Below are 22,881 nucleotides of genomic sequence, written 5' to 3' on the forward strand. Positions count from 1 at the left end.
CCTATTACTGACGGTTGTAGGTCAAAGTGTTTTAAAAACTTGCAGAAGGAACCTAAGAAGGACAGTCAGAAGGAAAAGATGAATTATGAGAGGAAGCCATCGACGAACATCAAAGAAGATACTAAAAGCTTTTTTAAAGTGTGTAAAGGGTAAAAGAAAGTCGAGAGTAGATATAGTACCAATACAAAATGACACTGGATATATTGTAATGAGAAATGCAGAGATGGCAGAGGAACTGAATGCATTTTGTTACGTACCCCGTAACTGGGTTGCCAAACCAGCAGAAATGGATCACTCAGTTGGAGTCTGGAGTACTAGAACTAAGAAAGTTTTATTAAAGAAACAAGCAACACAGTAATCGAAAGGATAATAAATGCAACAGTTCAACAATGATAACCACACATGTGCACAGAATTAAGATAACAGCATCAATCAAGCTCTATCGTTGTCTAGGGGTAAATGACCAAGTTTAAAAGTGACTCAAAGTTCAGTGCAGTTTAGTAGTTCAGTTCGCAGTAATCGTTGCCCTGGCCATGGACAACGTGGGGGGGGGGGGGGGGAAGAGAGAGATAGAACGGGAACAACTGATCATTCAGAACGGTTTCACTCACAGACCGGCGAGTTGGCTCACAAGCAGCTTTTGGGCGGGTCCTTGGTGATATCACCTGAGGTCACCGACTGTGACCCCTCCTCCAGATGCGGTCGATCCTCTGCAGTGAACCCGGCACCCAGGCAAGGGCGGACACACACCGGGTTCCCGCTGATCGTACCTTTCCACCCTGGTCGTTGTCTGCTTCTTCTCACCCACTCGTGAGAGGCGCACCGCTTCCAGGGTCTCGTTACCTCGGGTGGCGTGTGTCCTGCCTTAGCGAACCTGTCCCTTTTTATCCCCCTGCTGGGGCATCGCCTGTCCATCACTTCAAACAGTTCAAGGTTCAAAGGGGGAGCCGCTCCAGACAACTCTCTCTCCCACGTCCCTTCATTACACATCTCCAGACGCTGCTCCATTGTTCCTTATCTCTCCTTCCCCTGAGGGCAGGTGGCAGACCAACTGCTGATGCCACTGATGCTAGCCCAGGCCAGCAAACATCTTAATTTTATGTGTATTCTCGTCACAATATATTGCAACAGTCTTCACAGTGGAAGACATCTGCAGTATACCGAACGTTCAAGAGTGGCAAGGAAGTGAAGTTTGTGCAGTGAAAATTAATACTGAGAAGTTGCTCAGAAAGCTAAATGGTCTGTGGGTGAATAAATCTGGACCTGATGGAATGCACCTTCGGATTATGAAGGAAGTAGCTGGAGAGATTGCAGAGGCATTAACAATGATCTTTCAAGAATCGATAGATTCTGCCGTTGTACCCGATGACTGCAAAATTGGAAATGTTACGCCGCTATTAAAGAAGGATGGGAGGCAGCAGAAAGGAAACTAGACCTGTTAGCCTGACATCAGTGGTTGGGAAGTTGTTGGAATCGATTGTTAGGGATGAGATTATAGAGTACCTGGAGGCACATGGCGAAGTAGGCCAAAACCAGCAACATTTCCTGAAAGGAAAATCCTGCCTGACAAACCTACTGCAATTCTTTGAAGAAATTTCGGGCAGACTACTATTTAGATGTGGAGAGAATTCAAAATACCTTCTCCCATCGACCTGCAGCAGGACCATAGCCCTCCATACGCCTGCCATCCATGTACCTATCCAAACTTCTCTTAAACCTTGAAATCGAGCTTGCATGCACCACTTGCGCTGGCAGCTCGTTCCACACTCTCACAACCTGAGTGAAGAAGTGACCCCTTATGTTCCCCTTAAACTTTTCACCTTTCACCCTTACCAGTGACCTTGTTGTAATCCCACCCAACCACAGTGGAAAAAAAAACCTGCTTGCATTTACCCTATCTATACCACTCAGGCTTTTGTATACCTCTATCAAATTAACCCTCAATCTTCTACATTCCATAGAATAAAGTCTTTCAACCGATCCTTATTACCCGGCGTCTCCAGTCCCAGCGATATCCTTGTCAATTTTTTCTGTACTCTTTCAACCTTATTTACATCTTTCCTGTAGGAAAAACTGCACACAATACTCCAAATTAGACCTTGTTAAACAACTGATACAACTTCAACATAACATCCCATCTCTTGTAATCTATATTTTGGTTTATGAAGGCCAATGCGCCTAAAGCTCTCCTTATGACCCGATCAACCTGAGACACCACTTTCAATGAATGTTGGACCGTATTCCCAGATCTCTTTGTTCTACTGCACTCCTCACTCAGGTAGGTCCTACCAAAGTGCAACATCTTCCAATTGTTCACATTAAATTCCATCTGCCATCTTCCAGTCCAATTTCAGCTGGACCAGATCCCACAGCAAGCTCTGATAGTCTCCCTTGCTGTCCACTACACCCCCAATCTTGGTATCATCTGCAAATTTTCTAATCCTCAGCGATGAGCCCATTTACACGGAGCTCAGCCACAAGAAAGCAGCGACCATCATGAAGAACTCCAACCATCCACACCATGCTCTCTTCTCTCCACTCCCATCGAGCAGGACGTATAGAACCCTTAGGTCCCACACCGCCAGGTTCATGGACAGCTGTTACCCTACAACCATCAGGCTCTTGAACCGGTGTGCATAACTCACTCACCACAACTCTGAACCGATCCCACAACCCACAGACTCACCTTCAACAACTCTTTACAAGTAATGTTTTCAGTATATTTTTCTTTATTTGAACAATTTGTCTTCTTTTGCACATTGATTTGTTGTCAGTCTTTGTTTATGTACAATTTTCACAAATTCTATTGTTTTCTTTATTGCCCTGTAAATGCCGGCATGAAAAAGAATTTCGAGGTAGTACGTGGTAACAAAGAGGTACTTTGACAATGAATTTTACTGAACTTTGAGTACTGGTTTTGAGGGCAACAGAGAGCCATCCCCAATATCCTGGCCAATATTAATCACACAAACAACACCAAACAAAAGAGCTATTTTGGTTGTTTTCAGCTTGTTATGTATGAACACACAAGATTCTGCAGATACTGGAAATCCAGAGTAAAACTCACAAAATGACGGAGGAACTCAGCAGGTCAGGCAGCATCTATGGAGTCAAAGAAAGAGCCAGCTTCTCAGGTCGACACCATCCATCAGGATGCGATGATCTGAAATACTGACGAAGGATCTCGGCCCAAAATATCGATTCTTTATTCCTCTCCATAAATACAACACAGTACAGGCACTTCGGCTAATGATGCAGTGCTGACATTTTAACCTGCTCTACGATAAACATATCCCTTCCCTTCCACATAGCTCTCCACTTTACTTTCATCCACGTGCTTGTCTGAGTATCTCAAATTCCCCGAATGTATCTTCCTCTACCACCACCCTTTCAGAGCGTTTCGCGTGCCCACCAACCTCTGTGTAATAATCTACCTCTGACAACCCCCCAGACCTTCCACCATTCTCCTTAAAATTATGCCCCCTCGTATAAGCCATTGCTGCCCTGCTCAGGGAGAACAACTGCCTTCCCTCCCCGCCTCTGGACTGGGCAAGACTTCAGATTCTTGGCAATATCATCTTCCCAGAGTTTCCCCCGCTAAACTGATCGTCAAGCCACCCGACCCAGGAGTGAAGGATGAGAGACAACATGGGCCAGGCAAGGGAACCGATCATCCCTGGAGTACAACAGTAAAACACTTTGAAAAGAAACCTGTTTAGCAGCTGACTTGAAACGGGCTGTGAAAGAGTGAAGAGCAAATTTAAGTCAACAGGTTTTGAAGGAAGTCAAGTTTCAGAATGAGAAGGCAATGGGATAGAATTACAGTCGTGTGTTACCAGACTTAACCCACACAAGAAGCTGTAATGATCAGCAACCAGAATGCCAAGTTATTAGGTGAGACAGAGGACAGGAGAAAAATAGATTAGCGCTATGTGTGAGGGGGTGGGGGAGACTGGTGAGTCATATCTCTTCTGAAAGAGAGGACAGGTGAACAAGGAAGCAAAACTGAGAGCAAAAGCTGTGAACGGAAACTCTGGCAGGGGGAATTACAAACAATGGGAACGTCTCCGCAGCTGAGCAATAGAGACTGGACTCCAATTCTACTCACTGCATTTTAGGAAGACAGGATTTCCCAGTGTGGGTCAAGAATTAGAATCAGAATCAGGTTTATTGTCACTGACATATATTGTGAAATTTATTGTTCTGTGGCAGCAAGAGAGCGAAGTAAATAATTTTACTGTACATTACAATAAGAAAATAAATACGTGGTGCAGAATAGTGAGACTGTTGATGGTCCATTCAGAAATCTGATGGCACAAAGAATAAAGTGTTCTGAAAACATCAAGTGTGTCTTCAGGCTCCTGCACCTTTCCCTGACGGCATCAGCGGACTTGTCCTGGATGGCGAGGATTTTAATGATGCACTCCACACTCCTGAGGCAGCCTCATTTGACGATATCCATAATGACGGGGAGGCTAGTGCCCATGATGGAGCTGGCTGAGTTTTCAAACCTTTGTAATGGTTTCCGATCCTGTGCAATGGTACCTCCGCACAGTCAGTATGGACCCAGCCTGAATGCTCCCTACAGTACATCTGTGGAAGCTTACTTGAGTGAGGGATTCTGATTGTGCAAAAAGATTGGGGAGGATGTAAGAGGGGTGTCCTCGAAGTGAAGTAAGATCAAGTGAAGTCATGCAGAAATTATTGTGGTGTGTACAAGGCACCGAGACAGTCTGGAGACACGACAGGCTGAAGACGCTGAAATCCAGAGCAACACACGGAATGCTGGAGGAAAGGCAGCCGGCCAGGCAGTGTCTGTGGAGGGAAACAGACATAGAAACATAGAAAATAGGTGCAGGAGTAGGCCATTCGGCCCTTCGAGCCTGCACCGCCATTTATTATGATCATGGCTGATCATCCAACTCAGAACCCCGCCCCAGCCTTCCCTCCATACCCCCTGACCCCTGTAGCCACAAGGGCCATATCTAACTCCCTCTTAAACATAGCCAATGAACTGGCCTCAACTGTTTCCTGTGACAGAGAATTCCAGAGATTCACCACTCTCTGTGTGAAGAAGTTTTTCCTAATCTCGGTCCTAAAAGGCTTCCCCTCTATCCTCAAACTGTGACCCCTCGTTCTGGACTTCCCCAACATCGGGAACAATCTTCCTGCATCTAGCCTGTCCAATCCCTTTAGGATCTTATACGTTTCAATCAGATCCCCCCTCAATCTTCTAAATTCCAACGAGTACAAGCCCAGTTCATCCAGTCTTTCTTCATTGAAAGTCCTGGCATCCCAGGAATCAATCTGGTGAACCTTCTTTGTACTCCCTCTATGGCAAAGATGTCTTTCCTCAGATTAGGGGACCAAAACTGCACACAGTACTCCAGGTGTGGTCTCACCAAGGCCTTGTACAACTGCAGTAGTACCTCCCTGCTCCTGTATTCGAATCCTCTCGCTATAAATGCCAGCATACCATTCGCCTTTTTCACCGCCTGCTGTACCTGCATGCCCACTTTCAATGACTGGTGTATAATGACACCCAGGTCTCGTTGCACCTCCCCTTTTCCTAATCGGCCACCATTCAGATAATAATCTGTTTTCCTATTTTTGCCACCAAAGTGGATAACTTCACATTTATCCACATTAAATTGCATCTGCCATGAGTTTGCCCACTCACCCAACCTATCCAAGTCACCCTGCATCCTCTTAGCATCCTCCTCACTGCTAACACTGCCACCCAGCTTCGTGTCATCTGCAAACTTGGAGATGCTGCATTTAATTCCCTCATCTAAATCATTAATATGTATTGAAAACAACTGGGGTCTCAGCTCTGAGCCTTGCGGTACCCCACTAGTCACCACCTGCCATTCTGAAAAGGTCCCGTTTATTCCCACTCTTTGCTTCCTGTCTGCTAACCAATTCTCCACCCACACCAATACCTTACCCCCAATACCGTGTGCTTTAAGTTTGCACACTAATCTCCTGTGTGGGACCTTGTCAAAAGCCTTTTGAAAATCCAAATATACCACATCCACTGGTTCTCCCCTATCCACTCTACTAGTTACATCCTCAAAAAATTCTATGAGATTCGTCAGACATGATTTTCCTTTCACAAATCCATGCTGACTTTGTCCGATCATTTCTCCGCTTTCAAAATGTGCTGTTATCACATCCTTGATAACTGACTCCAGCAGTTTCCCCACCACCGATGTTAGGCTAACCGGTCTATAATTCCCCAGTTTCTCTCTCCCTCCTTTTTAAAAAGTGGGGTTACATTAGCCACCCTCCAATCCTCAGGAACTAGTCCAGAATCTAACGAGTTTTGAAAAATTATCACTAATGCATCCACTATTTCTTGGGCTACTTCCTTAAGCACTCTAGGATGCAGACCATCTGGCCCTGGGGATTTATCTGCCTTCAATCCCTTCAATTTACCTAACACCACTTCCCTACTAACATGTATTTCACTCAGTTCCTCTATCTCACTGGACCCTCTGTCCCCTACTATTTCTGGAAGATTATTTATGTCCTCCTTAGTGAAGACAGAACCAAAGTAATTATTCAATTGGTCTACCATGTCCTTGCTCCCCATAATCAATTCACCTGTTTCTGTCTGCAGGGGACCTACATTTGTCTTTACCAGTCTTTTCCTTTTTACATATCTATAAAAGCTTTTACAGTCCGTTTTTATTTTCCCCGCCAGTTATGTTCCCAGACAGTCCAGTTCTGCTCAGAGGAAGGATGTCGAGGGGAAATGATGACTGTCCATCCCCCTCCATAAATGCTGCCTGACCCCTAACCCCGGTGAGGAATGAGACACCCCACCATCTCCAGCAGCTCATGTGTTGCAATGAAAAAACCTTCAGGAGCATCACAGGCTCAGACAATGGCAGAAAACTGAAATTCTACATCAAGTATACAAAGCAGTGAAGAAAATTGGGGTTGCTAGCCCAATTTCCAACCCACCACCTTTTGCAGCTGGGTTGGGGACCGACCATAGTGGGGTAAAGTGAGATCTTGCTGTTTAAAAAATGGATCAGGGGCTGGCTGCAATTTGAGAGCACTTGGTCGACTGTTCTCGTGTTCCCATAGAAGCTACCCGACAAATGATGGCCAAATTGGTTAGTCCTGGGCTCAGAGGTCCACGACTGTGCAACAGTGCCCCAACGTCAATGTCCTGTGATCAGTGAGCCCTGAGTTGTATACCCAGAAGTCGGCGAAATCTGGAGTTGAAACCAGAGCTCAAAGTCCAAGGATTGGTAAGTCTGGTTGTGGAGGTCCAAAGGTCGAAGGCCGAAACTGTGGGGTCTGGAGATTGAAGCTCGATATCTGCGATTCTGTGAGTCCGTACAAAGGACTGTAGTCCGAAGTGTGGAGGCAGCTTTAAGTTCTAGTCTTCCAGGGCATCGGCAAAAGGGCAAACTCATGGCGGCTCAGCTTGATGGACATGGTTAATTATTCCTGTTTCAGCCGCTATATCGGACAATCACAACTGCATCCAAGGTCTGTACAGTTAATAAAGGATTTTTAATACGACTGTACAATTTATCGCTGTGTAAAACAGACGAAAATAACGCTGGCTGCGGCCACAATATCCTCTCTGGGAGGACTCCTCATTGGAAGCATGGCTGTTGCTCGGGACTACAAGTCCATTAAAAAAAACGAGGCTTTCGAATTCCAGTACCAACTGTATAGTTGACAAACGTACAGTTTCCGGTAAATAAAATTGACAATCTCAGAGCTAGGGTGCTGTATCAAAGGGACATTACGACCATCTGCGTCCTCTGCTTCACAGAGTCCTGGTTAGCCCAATCCGGTCTGTACTGGACGCAGCAATTCAGATTAACGGGTTCACTGTACATAGTCAAGATAGGGCTGTCAAGTCTCGCTAAACAGAGGTGGATGTGTTTGCTTTATGATCAACTCCTCATGGTGTACTATTGTGTGGGTAACGTCCCAATCCTACTCAGCAGAGCTGGAATATCTGGCAATCAAGTGCCGGTCAGTTTACCTGTCGCAGCAGATCTCAGCGGTCATATTGGTCACGTTGTACGTTCCACCTCAGGACAATGTCAAACAGGCTCCAGATGTTCTGAACGATGTGATCAACACGCACGAAACAGCAGAACCTCAAGCCTTCTCCAATATCTTGGGGGAGTTTGAGTAGGCCAGCTTGGAAAAGTCACTAAATAATTATCATCAACAAACTACTTGTAGTACCAGAGGAAACAACACTCTGGACCACTGCTACACGAAGATCAAGAGAGCTTACCGTGCTATTCCACACCCAACTTCGGAAAGTCTGATCACCTGGCTGTACCTCTACTCCCTGAGTACAGGCTGAAACTGAAGACTACAGCACCAGTAGTGAGGACCAGGAAGGTACAGACAAGGGAAGCACGGGAGAGCTTACACGACTGCTTTGAATCGGTGGACTGGACTGCATTCGGGGATTCATCTTCGAATCTGGATGAGTATGCCGCAGTTAGAAACATAGAAAGATAGAAAATAGGTGCAGGAGTAGGCCATTCGGCCCTTCGATCTGCACCGCCATTCTGTATGTTCATGGCTGATCATCCAACTCAGAACCCTGTACCTGCCTTCTCCACATACCCACGATCCCTTTAGCCACAAGGGCCATATCTAACTCCCTCTTAAATATCGCCAATGAACTGGCCTCAACTGTTTCCTGTGGCAGAGAATTCCACAGATTCACCACTCTCTGTGTGAAGAGCTTTTTCCTAATCTCGGTCCTAAAAGGTTTCCCCTTTATCCTCAAACTATGACCCCGCGTTCTGGACTTCCCCAACATCGGGAACAATCTTCCTGCATCTAGCCTGTTCAATCCCTTTAGGATTTTATACGTTTCAATCAGATCCCCCCTCAATCTTCTAAATTCCAATCAGTATAAGCCTAGTTCATCCAGTCTTTCAGCATATGAAAGTCCCGCCATCCCAGGAATCAATCTGGTGAACCTTCTTTGTATTCCCTCTATGGCAAGAATGTCTTTCCTCAGATTAGGGGACCAAAACTGCACACAATACTCCAGGTGTGGTCTCACCAAGGCCTTGTACAACTGCAGTAGTACCTCCCTGCTCCTGTACTCGAATCCTCTTGCTATGAATGGCAGCATACCATTCGCCTTTTTCACCGCCTGCTGTACCTGCATGCCCACTTTCAATGACTGGTGTACAATGACACCCAGGTCTCGTTGCACCTCCCCTTTTCCTAATCGGCCACCATTCAGATAATAATCTATTTTCCTATTTTTTCCACCAAAGTGGATAACCTCACATTTAAGGAGGGCATAAATAACCTTCCAGAAATAGTAGGGGACAGAGGGTCCAGTGAGATGGAGGAAATGAGCGAAATACATGTTAGTAGGGAAGTGATGTTAGGTAAATTGAAGGGATTGAAGGCAGATAAATCCCCAGGACCAGATGGTCTGCATCCTAGAGTGCTTAAGGAAGTAGCCCAAGAAATAGTGGATGCATTGGTGATAATTTTTCAAAACTCTTTAGATTCTGGACGAGTTCCTGAGGATTGGAGGGTGGCTAATGTAACCCCACTTTTTAAAAAAGGAGGGAGAGAGATACCGGGGAATTATAGACCGGTTAGCCTAACGTCGGTGGTGGGGAAACTGCTGGAGTTAGTTATCAAGGATGTGATAATAGCACATTTGGAAAGCAGTGAAATCATCGGACAAAGTCAGCATGGATTTGTGAAAGGAAAATCATGTCTGACGAATCTCATAGAATTTTTTGAGGATGTAACTAGTAGAGTGGATAGGGGAGAACCAGTGGCTGTGGTACATTTGGATTTTCAAAAGGCTTTTGACAAGGTCCCACACAGGAGATTAGTGTGCAAACTTAAAGCACACGGTATTGGGGGTAAGGTATTGGTGTGGGTGGAGAATTGGTTAGCAGACAGGAAGCAAAGAGTGGAAATAAACGTGACCTTTTCAGAATGGCAGGCGGTGACTAGTGGGGTACTGCAAGGCTCAGTGCTGGGACCCCAGTTGTTTACAATATATATTAATGACTTGGATGAGGGAATTAAATGCAGCATCTCCAAGTTTGCAGATGACACGAAGCTGGGTGGCAGTGTTAGCTGTGAGGAGGATGCAAAGAGGATGCAGGGTGACTTGGATAGGTTGGGTGAGTGGGCAAATTCATGGCAGATGCAATTTAATGTGGATAAATGTGAAGTTATCCACTTTGGTGGCAAAAATAGGAAAACAGATTATTATATGAATGGTGGCCGATTAGGAAAAGGGGAGGTGCAACGAGACCTGGGTGTCATTATACACCAGTCATTGAAAGTGGGCATGCAGGTACAGCAGGCGGTGAAAAAGGCGAATGGTATGCTGGCATTTATAGCGAGAGGATTCGAGTACAGGAGCAGGGAGGTACTACTGCAGTTGTACAAGGCCTTGGTGAGACCACACCTGGAGTATTGTGTGCAGTTTTGGTCCCCTAATCTGAGGAAAGACATCCTTGCCATAGAAGGAGTACAAAGAAGGTTCACCAGATTGATTCCTGGGATGGCAGGTCTTTCATATGAAGAAAGACTGGATGAACTGGGCTTGTACTCGTTGGAATTTAGAAGATTGAGGGGGGATCTGATTGAAACGTATAAAATCCTAAAGGGATTGGACAGGCTAGATGCAGGAAGATTGTTCCAGATGTTGGGGGAAGTCCAGAACGAGGGGCCACAGTTTGAGGATAGAGGGGAAGCCTATTAGGACCGAGATTAGGAAAAACTTCTTCACACAGAGAGTGGTGAATCTGTGGAATTCTCTGCCACAGGAAACAGTTGAGGCCAGTTCATTGGCTATATTTAAGAGCGAGTTAGATATGGCCCTTGTGGCTACGGGGTTCAGAGGGAATGGAGGGAAGGCTGGGGTGGGGTTCTGAGTTGAATGATCAGCCATGATCATAATAAATGGCGGTGCAGGCTCGAAGGGCCGAATGGCCTACTCCTGCACCTATTTTCTATGTTTCTATATCTCCTCCACACTGAGGATCAACACTGATGCAGCTCAGGGATGTGTGCTTAGCCCACTGCTCTACTGTTCTATACCAATGACAGAGTGACAAGAGATAGCTCAAACAGCATTTATAAATTTGCTGATGATACAACCATTGTTTGTAGAATCTCAGATGGAGTCGAGAAGGCGTACAGGAACAAGATATACCATCTAGTGGAGTGGTGTCGCAACAACCTTGCACTCAACGTCACTCAGTCAGATGAAAGAGCTGATTGTGGACTTCAGTAGGGGTAAGACGAAGTAACACGTAGCAATCCTCATGGAGGCATCAGAATTGGAGACAGGGAGCAATTTCAAGTTCCTGGGTGTCAAGATCTCTGAGGACCTAGCTGGTGCCAAGATATCGATGCAGCTAAAAGGAAGGCAAGACAGTGGCTATACTTCATTAGGGGTTTGAAGAGATTTCGTATGTCAACAAATACACTCAAATACTTCTATAGATGTACCATGGAGAGCATTCTGACAGGCTGCATCACTCTCTGGTATGGGGTGGGGGGGGGGTGCTACTGCACAGGACCAAAAGAAGCTGCAGAGGGTCGTAAATATAGTCGGCTTCATCTTGGGTACTAGCCTACAGAGTACCTAGGCCATCTTCAAGGAGCGGTGTCTCAGAAAGGCAGCCTCCATTATCAAGGACGGCCAGCACCCAGGGCATGCCTTTTTCTCACTGTTACCATCAGGCAGGAGGCACAGACTCAGCGATTCAGAAACAGCTTCGTCCCCTCTGCTATCCGATTCCTAAATGGACATTGACCCCGTGAACAGTACCTCACGTTTTTAATATAATTGTTTTTGCACGATTGTTCATCTATTCAATATACATATACTGCAATTGTTTTACTTATTCACTTACTTATTAGTTCTTGTTCTTCTATATTATGTATTGCATTGAACTGCTGCTGCTAAGCTGATACAAGCTGATTTGATTCTGATTGTGTTTCTGCTCTTCCTGCACCGTGAAACTTTAACAAGAAAATATGCAGATGCTGTAAATAGTTAATCTCTCCCTCTCCCACTGTAGAGTACGGTAGATTAGATTCAACTTTATTGTCATTGTGCCGAGTACAGATACAAAGCCAATGAAATGCATTTAGCATCTGTCTAGAAATGCAAAGAATAATATTATTTACAACATAACTGTGAATAAAAAGTAAGTGCTACAGTACACAGATATAAAAGTACTGAGACAGTACAATACAGATGCAATACTGCTTAGCGCTGTGATGAGAAGTTCAGCAGGGCCACAGCCTCAGGGAAGAAGCTCTTCCTGTGCCTGCTGGTGCGGGAGCGGAGGCTCCTGTAGCGCCTACCGGATGGGAGGAGAGTAAAAAGTCTATGGTCAGGGTGAGATGCATCCCTGATAATGCTTTTCGCCCTGCCCATGCAGCGTTTATGGTAGATGTTCTCAATGGTGGGCAATTGGGTGCCGATAATCCGCTGGGCAGTTTTCACCAAATGCTGGAGTGCTTTGCGGTCCGATACGGGACTATTGCCATACCAACTGAGATACATTTGGTGAGCATGCTCTCAATGGTACAGCGGTAAAAGTCCTTCAGTATCCTGGGACAATGGTGAGGTTTCTTCATGCTCCGCAGGAAATAAAGGCGCTGTTGTGCCTTTTTGATCAGGATGCAGCAGTTCAGGGACTAGGTGAGATCAGAAAGGTGGACACCAAGGAATTTGAAGCTTGATACACGCTCCACTACAGTTCCGTTGATGTAGATGGGGACGTGAGTATGACCCCTGGCATGCCTGAAGTCCACAATGATCTCCTTGGCCTCCTGGGTGTTAAGGGCCAGACTGATGTTGGCACACCATGCAGCCAGGTGCTGGATCTCATCCTTGTAGGCCATCTCGTCATAGAAAACATAGAAAATAGGTGCAGGAGTAGGCCATTCGGCCCTTCCAGCCTGCACCACCATTTATTATGATCATGGCTGATCATCCAACTCAGAACCCTGCACCACCCTTCCCTCCATACCCTATGATCCCCCTAGGCACAAGGGCCATATCTAACTCCCTCTTAAATATAGCCAATGAACTGGCCTCAACTGTTTCCTGTGGCAGAGAATTCCACAGATTCACCACTCTCTGTGTGAAGAAGTTTTTCCAAATCTCAGTCCTAAAAGGCTTCGCCTTTATCCTCAAACCGTGACCCCTCGTTCTGGACTTCCCCAACATCGGGAACAATCTTCCTGCATCTAGCCTGTCCAATCCCTTTAGGATTTTATACGTTTCAATCAGATGCCCCCTCAATCTTCTAAATTCCAACGAGTACAATCCTAGTTCGTCCAGTCTTTCTTCATATGAAAGTCCTGCCATCCGAGGAATCAATCTGGTGAACCTTCTTTGCACTCCTTCTATGGCAAGGATGTCTTTCCTCAGATTAGGGGACCAAAACTGCACACAATACTCCATGTGTGGTCTCACCAAGGCCTTGTACAACTGCAGTAGTACCTCCCTGCTCCTGTACTCGAATCCTCTTGCTATAAATGCCAGCATACCATTCGCCTTTTTCACTGCCTGCTGTACCTGCATGCTCACTTTCAATGACTGGTGTATAATGACACCCAGGTCTCATTGCACCTCCCCTTTTCCTAATCGGCCACCATTCAGATAATAATCTGTTTTCCTATTTTTGCCACCAAAGTGGATAACTTCACATTTATCCACATTAAATTGCATCTGCCATGATTTTTCCCACTCACCCAACCTATCCAACTCACCCTGTGAGCATCCTCCTCACAGCTAACACTGCCGCCCAGCTTCGTGTCATCCACAAACTTGGAGATGCTGCATTTAATTCCCTCATCCAAGTCATTAATATATATTGTAAACAACTGGGGTCCCAGCACTGAGCCTTGCGGTACCCCACTAGTCACTGACTGCCATTCTGAAAAGGTCCCGTTTATTCCCACTCTTTGCTTCCTGTCTGCTAACCAATTGTCTATCCACATCAATACCTTACCCCCAATACCGTGTGCTTTAAGTTTGCACACTAATCTCCTGTGTCGGACCTTGTCAAAAGCCTTTTGAAAATCCAAATATACCACATCCACTGGTTCTCCTCTATCCACTCTACTAGTTACATCCTCAAAAAATTCTATGAGATTCGTCAGACATGATGTTCCTTTCCAGAACGAGGGGTCACAGTTTGAGGATAGAGGGGAAGCCTTTTAGGACCGAGATTAGGAAAAACTTCTTCATACAGAGAGTGGTGAATCTGTGGAATTCTCTGCCACAGGAAACAGTTGAGGCCAGTTCATTGGCTATATTTAAGAGGGAGTTAGATATGGCCCTTGTGGCTACGGGGGTCAGGGGGTATGGAGGGAAGGCTGGGGCAGGGTTCTGAGTTGGATGATCAGCCATGATCATAATAAATGGCGGTGCAGGCTCGAAGGGCCGAATGGCCTACACCTGCACCTATTTTCTATGTTTCTATGTTTCACAAATCCATGCTGACTTTGTCCGATGATTTCACCGCTTTCCAAATGTGCTGTTATCACATCTTTGATAACTGACTCGAGCAGTTTCCCCACCACCGACGTTAGGCTAACCAGTCTATAATTCCCCGGTTTCTCTCTCCCTCCTTTTTTAAAAAGTGGGGTTACATTAGCCACCCTCCAATCCTCAGGAACTAGTCCAGAATCTAACGAGTTTTGAAAAATTATCACTAATGCATCCACTATTTCTTGGGCTACTTCCTTAAGCACTCTGGGATGCAGACCATCTGGCCCTGGGGATTTATCTGCCTTAAATCCCTTCAATTTAACTAACACCACTCCTCTACTAACATGTATTTTGCTCAGTTCCTCCATCTCACTGGACCCTCTGTCCCCTACTATTTCTGGAAGATTATTTATGTCCTCCTTCGTGAAGACAGAACCAAAGTAGTTACTCAATTGGTCTGCCATGTCCTTGCTCCCCATAATCAATTCACCTGTTTCTGTCTGTAGGGGACCTACATTTGTCTTTACCAGTCTTTTCCTTTTTACATATCTATAAAAGCTTTTACAGTCAGTTTTTATGTTCCCTGCCAGTTTTCTCTCATAATCTTTTTTCTCCTTCCTAATTAAGCCCTTTGTCCTCCTCTGCTGAACTCTGAATTTCTCCCAGTCCTCAGGTGAGCCACTTTTTCTGGCTAATTTGTATGCTTCTTCTTTGGAATTGATACTATCCCTAATTTCTCTTGTCAGCCAAGGGTGCACTATCTTCCTTGATTTATTCTTTTGCCAAACTGGGATGATCCCCTCTGATCAGACCAACCACCGTGGTGTTGTCTGCGAACTTGATAATGGAGTTAGAACCATGTACAGGAGTGCAGTCATAGATGAAAAGGGAGTATAGAAGAGGGCTCAGCACACAGCCTTGAGGTACTCCGGTGTTCAGGGTGAGAGTGGAGGAGAAGAGGTTGTCTAACTAAACTTATCGGAGTCTGTTAGTCAGAAAAGTCAATGAAGAACATTCTGACGTAAGAGTTGGGGCTGTCCAGGTGGGTCAGGGCAGAGTGAAGTGCCATGGAGGTGGAGTCCTCTGTTGACCTGTTGGTGCGATAGGCAAATAGATGGGCTCCAGGGTAGAGGGCAGACAGGATTTCAGATGTGATAGAACTGTACTGCACCTTCCTGCTTCAAATTATCCTCCATTGTCCCTGTACCAAACAAGACCAAGGTAACATGCCTGAACAACTGACATCCTGTTGCACTCACCTCAATAATAAGCAATTGCTTTGAGAGTTTGGTCAAGGATTACATCAGCAGCATCCACACTAGACCCCCTACAATTTGCCTACTGACACATCCGCTCAACAGGCGATGCACTTAATAGCCACTGCTCTACATACCGTCCTTACATTTCTGGAGAAGTGGGATGCTTATGTGAGAATACTATTCTTGGACTACAGCATTCAACACCATAATTCCCTCCAGGCTCAACAGGAAGCTCGAGACCTCGGGCCTTGACCCTGCCTTGTGCAGCTGGATCCTGGACTTCCTGTCAGATTGTCAGCAGGTGTTAAGAGTGGGCTTCCTCACCTCCACCCCTCTGACTCTCAATACACGAGCTCCTCAGGGCTGTGTCGCCACCCACAGCTCTAATCTGCTAATTAAATTTGCTGACGACACTACATTGAGGTGGCCTACAGGGAAAAAGTCATCTCTCTGACATAGTGGTGTCAAGAAAACAACGGCTTACTCAATGTCGCAAAAACAAAAGAGCTGGTTGTAGATTACTGGAGGAATGGAGACGGGCTAACCCCTATTGACATCAATGGATCTGGGTTGAGAGGGTAAACAACTTCAAGTTCTTCGGCATCCATATCACCGAGCACCTCACGTGGTCTGTACACACCAACTGTGTGGTGAAGAAGGCACAACAGCACCTCTTCCACCTCAGACAGTTGAGGAAGTTCGGTATGGGTCCCCAGATCCTAAGTACTTTCTATAGGGCACAATTGAGAGCATCCTGACCGGTATGGGGACTGTACCTCCCTTAATCGCAGGATTCTGCAGAGAGTGGTGCCGACAGCCCAGCACATTTGTACTTGTGAACTTCCAATGATTCCGGACATTTACAAAGACAGGTGTGTAAAAAGGGCCCGTAGGCTCATTGGGGACCCAAGACACCCCAACCACAATCTATTCCAGCTGCTACCATCCGGGAAATGGTACCGCAGCATAAAAGCCAGGACCAACAGACTCCGGGACAGCTTCTTCCACCAGGCCATCAGACTGATTAACTCACACTGATCTGAGTGTACTTCTATGTGACACTGACTGTTCTATTTATTATAAATTACTATGATTGCACATTTAGATGGAGAGGTAATATAAAGATTTTTACTCCTCATGTACCTGAAGGATGTAAGAAATAAAGTCAATTCAATTCAATCCAAGCAACACACACAAAATGCTGGAGGAACTCAGCAGGGCAGGCAGCATCTATGAGAAAAGTACAGTCGTTTTTCAGGCCAAAGCTCTTCAGCAGGACTAGAGAAAAAAGATGAGGAATCACAGTTGAAAGGTCGGGGGGGGGGGGGAGCGCGGAGAAACACGAAGTGATCGGTGAAACCGGAAGCTGGGAAGTTGATTGGGTGAAAGAGATCCAGGACAGGGGAAGGGTGAGTCCTACAGGAGAGAACAGAAGGCCATGGAAGAAAAGTGGGAGGAGCACCAGAGGGAGGCGATGGGCAGGCAAGGAGATAAAGTGAGAGAGGGAAAAGGGCACGGGGAATGGTGAAGGAGGGGTGGCCATTACTGGAAGTTCAATAAATCGACATTCATGCCATCAGGTTGGATGCTACCCAGATGGAATATAAGATATCGCTCCTCCAACTGAGTGTGGCCTCATTGTGGCAGTAGAGGAGACCCTCGATGGACATATGGGAATAGGCAGTGGAATTAAAATGGGTGGCTACTGGGATCCAGCTTTTTCTGGTGCTTGGTGAAGCAGACTCCCAATCTATGTCGGGTCTCACCGATATACAGGAGGCCACACCAGGAGCACCAAACACAGTCTATGACCCCACCTGACACACAGGTGAAGTGTCGCCTCACCTGGAAGTGCCAGGAGGGAGTTCAGTGGGATGGAACGAATGGATAAGGGAGTCGTGTAGGGAGTGATCCCCGCTGAAAGCAGGAAGTGGGGGAGAGGGAAAGATGTGCTTGCTGGTGGGATCCTGTTGGAGATGGTGGAAATTACAGAAATTATTGAGAGTGAGGAGAAGTTCCGCTAGGTGGAGGAGAGTGGTTGTGGAAGGGAAATGGTTGGGACAGGTGTCCAGAAAGAAACCGAGAGCTTTGAGGCCTTCCTGCTGTTGGATGGAGGTGCACAGGGACTGGACATCCATAGTGAAAATAAGATGATCGGGGCCAGGGAACTTGAAATCATTGAAAAGATCCGGAGCGTGTGAAGTCACTGATGGTTCACTCCACCCTGAGACAGTGACCCCTGACCCTCAGACAGGGGAAACGTCCTCCCTGCATCCTGTCTGTTGAGCCCTGAAAGAGTTTTGTGTTTCCCTGAGATCTCCTCTCATTCTTCTAAACGGGGAACAGAGAACAGTACACTGCAGGAACAGGCACAGAAACTGAAATTGGTCATGTGTTGGGCAGTGAAGTTTGTCTAAAGTTACAACAGGACCTCAATCAACTGGGAATCTGGGCAAAGGAATGGCAGAAAGAATTCAACACAGAAATGTGCCAAGTGACACATTTCAGGAAGTTAAAACCAGGACAGAATGTACACAGTGAATGTCAGGGCCCTGGGGAGTGTTGTAGAATAGAAATACCCAGGGGAACAAGTACATCATTCCTGAGAGTAGAGACACAGGTAGACAGTGTAGTGAAGAAGGTGTATGGTACGCTGGCCTTCATCGATCGGGGCATTAAGTACATGAGATGGTTTGTCACGTTACAGTTGTACAAGACATTGGTGAGACCACACTCAGAGTACTGGGTGCAGTTCTGGTCGTCGAGCTGTAGAAAGGATGATATTCAGCTGGAATATGTGCAGACAAGATTCACAGGAATGTTACCGGGGCTCAAGGGCTTCAGGAGAATCTGGATCAACCTTTGTATCCAAAACTCTATCCATGTCTCTCTTCAACATAGTTGATGTGTAAATGTGCAGAGCCCTGTTAGATTATGAGCTGGGTAAATACGTTTATTCACCTCTGAATGGTCGTCCCCTCACTGTGCCTCCTCATCCTGACACCCCCGTTACCAGAAACATCATCCCTGCATCTACCTGGGGAGCCTGGAGCAAGTCGCAGACTCTCTCTCTGTCTCCACCACACACACAAATACACACAGGGGGCTTCACCATTTACATTTCTCCATTGCGTCAATGACCAACACAATCTGCCCAAGGATTGTGCTGGGATCAGCCTGCATGTGTTGCCACCCTTCTGGCTCCAAAATATCATGTCCACGTCTCTCTACCCTTCACCGTACCTCTCCGGGTAGTTCCAACCTGAGCATCGATTTCTCTAATGGTCCACTCCCCTCTCCAAGCACATTCCTTCTTCTATATCCCCCTTCCGGACGAAATTACACTGCACACACATTTTTTTCTTGAATCAGATGCTGGAATAACTAAAACAAAACAGAAAATTATTTGAAACCCGCAACAGAGCAGGCAGTGTTTGAATCAATTCCGGGAGAGGTCACCGACGTGGAACATGAAGCCTGTTCGTCTCTCCATAGATCCTGACCAACCTGCTGTGTTTTTCCTGCATTTCCTGAGTGTGAACTGGGTCCCAAAATGAACATCTGATTTAACGTAGAGATCCCGGCTCTATTTGTCTCATAAATTATAGGAACAGCTGCCCATGTCCCGTCAGGGTGATCGTCAACCTGACAGCATCAACATTGAATTCTCAAACTTCTGGTCGTCACTCCCTGTCAATTTTACTATGTAAATGTCTCTCTCCTCCTGATCCATCAGCCCCATCACCCGACCACCTTAACCCCTCCTGCCCACCCTCTCCATCTGCCCATCACCCACACACTCCTCCCCACCTCCCTCCCTTTACTCCAGTCTCCACTTTCCCCTCCTGTCAGATTCCAAAATCTTCAGCCCTTTGTCACTGACCCCTCTCACCTCCCATTTCTGACACATTTCCATCCCTCCCTCATCTATTACCCCTCACCTGGATCCACCCATCACCTGTCCATTTCCCTCCACAGATGTTACCTGACACACTGGGAGATCCCGCCGCTTCGTGTGCTACCGACAGTACATGTCCCGTGTTACCAAGATTCACCCTGACCTCCCTCTCCCAGTCAGCACCACCACCACTTGTCCCAGTTACCCGGTCAGTCCCGGTGGACTTTTGCACCCGGGGGAGCCGGGGAGCTCAGGACCCGCCGCCCGCGGCTACTGCTGAATCCGCGGTGCTTCTGTTCCGTTGACGGATGCGGTGAACGAGTTAAAATTAATGGATCGATAATTCTCACATCGTGTTTATTTCACTCTCCGCACATTTATATTTACACTGACTTACTCCTGACGCCGGTCCCGGACCCGACCCGTTTACAGACCCGGAGAGGATCCGGAGCAGATTCTCAGCCACTCGTTTGGATATACAGTCACGAAGTAAGGATAAAGTTTCTCCGTGAATTTATTCCCAGTGAAGGTGTGGAGATGGGACTTGGTCTCCGCGTTGTAAAATGAAACTGTCCCGGACTGGTAACGGAGATAAACTCCCACCCTCCCGGGGAAGGGACCGGCAGGGAGACGGGACTCAGGGGAGGTGAGAACCCACATCTCGTCATTAACCCGCCCGATGATCCAGAATCCGGTCCCCGGACTCCGTGTGACCCGTCCCTTCCTCTCCACAGACTCTGCGGCGACTCCCAGACCCCAGCGCCGATTCCCCGTCACCTCCACCTCCCAGTAATGTCTCCCCGATGTGAATCCCTCCGATCCCAGCACACAACGCCAGACTGTGAACCTCTTCCCGGTGTCAGGGAGATCCCTCCGGGTCCCGGTCCGTCTCACACTCTTCCGATCCTCAGACACCTCGAGCCACGGACTCGCCGTTTCCACATCCAGGGTGACAGAGACTGTGGGGAGAAGCAGAGAATTAGAGAGTCCCGGGGATCGGGGGGAGACTCGGGCAGCGCGGCCCCGGGACCGGACCGGGGACAGAACCCTTTCCCGGGGTTTAACCCAAACACAGCGGATGGAAAACCAGCATCTTCCCAAGGTTTTTCCCCGACATGGAGAGCGGATTTTTCCCGATCAACACACAAGATTCTGGAGGATCTCAGCGGGTCAAGCAGCATGTGTTAAGGGAGATTTCAAGCCGAGACCTTTCCTCAAGATTGGAAAGAAAGACGGGAGATAACAGTGGAAACGGGTATGAGGAAGGGGTGGAGCAACAACTGGATCCAGATGAGGATAGGGTGAGTAAACACTGGAGGCATTTAAAGAGGAGGTCAAGCAGAATTCATTCATGTCGACCAACTCACTTTAATGAACTAGTTCCATTTGCCTGTATTTGGTGAGCGCAGCAGGTCAGGCAGCATCTCTAGGAAGAGGTGCAGTCGACTTTTCAGGCCGAGACCTTTCGTCAGGACTAAGTGAAGGAAGAGTTAGTAAGAGATTTGGGAGGGGGAGGGGGAGGAGGAAGTCCAAAATGATAGGAGAAGACAGGAGGGGGCGGGATGGAGCCAAGAGCTGGACAGGTGATTGGCAAAGTGGATACGAGAGGATCATGGGACAGGAGGTCCAGGGAGAAGGAAAAGTGGGGCGGGGGGGAACGCAGAGGATGGGCAAGGGGTATAGTCAGAGGGACAGAGGGAGAAAAAGGAGAGAGAGAGAAAGAATGTGTGTATATAAGTAACAGATGGGGTACGAGGGGGAGGTGGGGCATTAGCGGAAGTTAGAGAAGTCAATGTTCATGCCATCAGGTTGGAGGCTACCTAGACGGAATATAAGGTGTTGTTCCTCCAACCTGAGTGTGGCTTCATCTTTACAGTAGAGGAGGCTGTGGATAAACATGTCAGAATGGGAATGGGATGTGGAACTAAAATGTGTGGCCACTGGGAGATCCTGCTTTCTCTGGCGGACAGAGCGTAGGTGTTCAGCAAAATGATCTCCCAGTCTGCGTCGGGTCTCACCAATATATAAAAAGGCCACATCGGGAGCACCAGACACAGTATATCACCCCAGCTGACTCACAGGTGAAGTGTCACCTCACCTGGAAGGACTGTCTGGGGCCCTGAATGGTGGTAAGGGAGGAAGTGTAAGGGCATGTGTAGCACTTTTTCTGTTTACAAGGATAAGTGCCAGGAGGGAGATCAGTGGGGAGGGATGGGAGGGACGAATGGACAAGGGAGTCGCGTAGGGAGCGATCCCTGCAGAAAGCCGGGGGGGTGGGGGAGGGAAAGATGTGCTTAGTGGTGGGATCCCGTTGGAGGTGGCAGAAGTTACGGAGAATAATATATTGGACCCGGAGGCTGGTGGGGTGGTAGGTGAGGACCAGGGGAACCCTATTCCTAGTGGGGTGGCGGGAGGATGGAGTGAGAGCAGATGTGCGTGAAATGGGGGAGATGCGTTTGAGAGCAGAGTTGATGGTGGAGGAAGGGAAGCCCCTTTCTTTAAAAAAGGAGGACATCTCCCTCGAACTGGAATGAAAAGCCTCATCCCGAGAGCAGATGCGGCGGAGATGGAGGAATTGCGAGAAGGGGATGGCATTTTTGCAAGAGACAGGGTGAGAAGAGGAATAGTCCAGATAGCTATGAGAGTCAGTAGGCTTATAGTAGACATCAGTAGATAAGTTGTCTCCAGAGATTGAGACAGAAAGATGTAAAAAGGGAAGGGAGGTGTCGGAAATGGACCAGGTAATCTTGATGGCAGGGTGAAAGTTGGAGGCAAAGTTCACCAGCAACTTTGATGTGTGTTGCTTGAGTTTCCAGCATCTGCAGAATTCCTTGTGTTTGCCTGTATTTGCCCATTATTTCTTTAACCCTTTCCCACCCATGTACCCGTCCAGATGTCTTTTAAATCATTGTAACTGTACCCACCTCTACAGTTTCCTTTGGCAGCCTCCTGAGCTCCAGGAAAATGACCCAGAATATCCAGCCTCTCCTTATAACCCAAACACTCCAGTCCCAGTAATATCCTTGTAAATCTGTTTCATACCCTCTCAGTTTAATGACATTCTTCCTGGAGAAACATCACCAGCACTGGACAGGGTGATCCTAATCATAAAGACAAGAAAATCTGCAGATTCTGGAAATCCAGAGCAACACACACAAAACCTTGACCCAAAACATCAACTGTTTATTCATATCCATAGCTGCTGCCTGAGCTGCTGATTT

General features: G+C 47.1%; 1 protein-coding gene across 3 annotated transcripts in view; it reads right to left on the reverse strand.

Annotated features, from left to right (window-relative positions):
• Positions 1 to 19,922: 19,922 nt before the first annotated feature.
• The window catches only part of LOC134346087 (nuclear factor 7, brain-like), a 33,018-nt gene continuing 30,059 nt past the window's right edge, over positions 19,923 to 22,881 (reverse strand). Inside the window, exon 7 of one of the 3 annotated variants that reach the window (XM_063047390.1) lies at positions 19,923 to 20,619. In XM_063047390.1, the coding sequence (XP_062903460.1) occupies positions 20,087 to 20,619 (533 nt within the window). In that variant the 3' untranslated portion in view covers positions 19,923 to 20,086. The remainder of the gene's footprint in view (positions 20,620 to 22,881) is intronic. The other 2 variants (XM_063047391.1, XM_063047389.1) reach the window with 2 other exon arrangements.

This window comes from Mobula hypostoma, chromosome 5, assembly GCF_963921235.1.
Source record: "Mobula hypostoma chromosome 5, sMobHyp1.1, whole genome shotgun sequence".
In the NCBI taxonomy this organism is placed as follows: Eukaryota; Metazoa; Chordata; class Chondrichthyes; order Myliobatiformes; family Myliobatidae; genus Mobula; species Mobula hypostoma.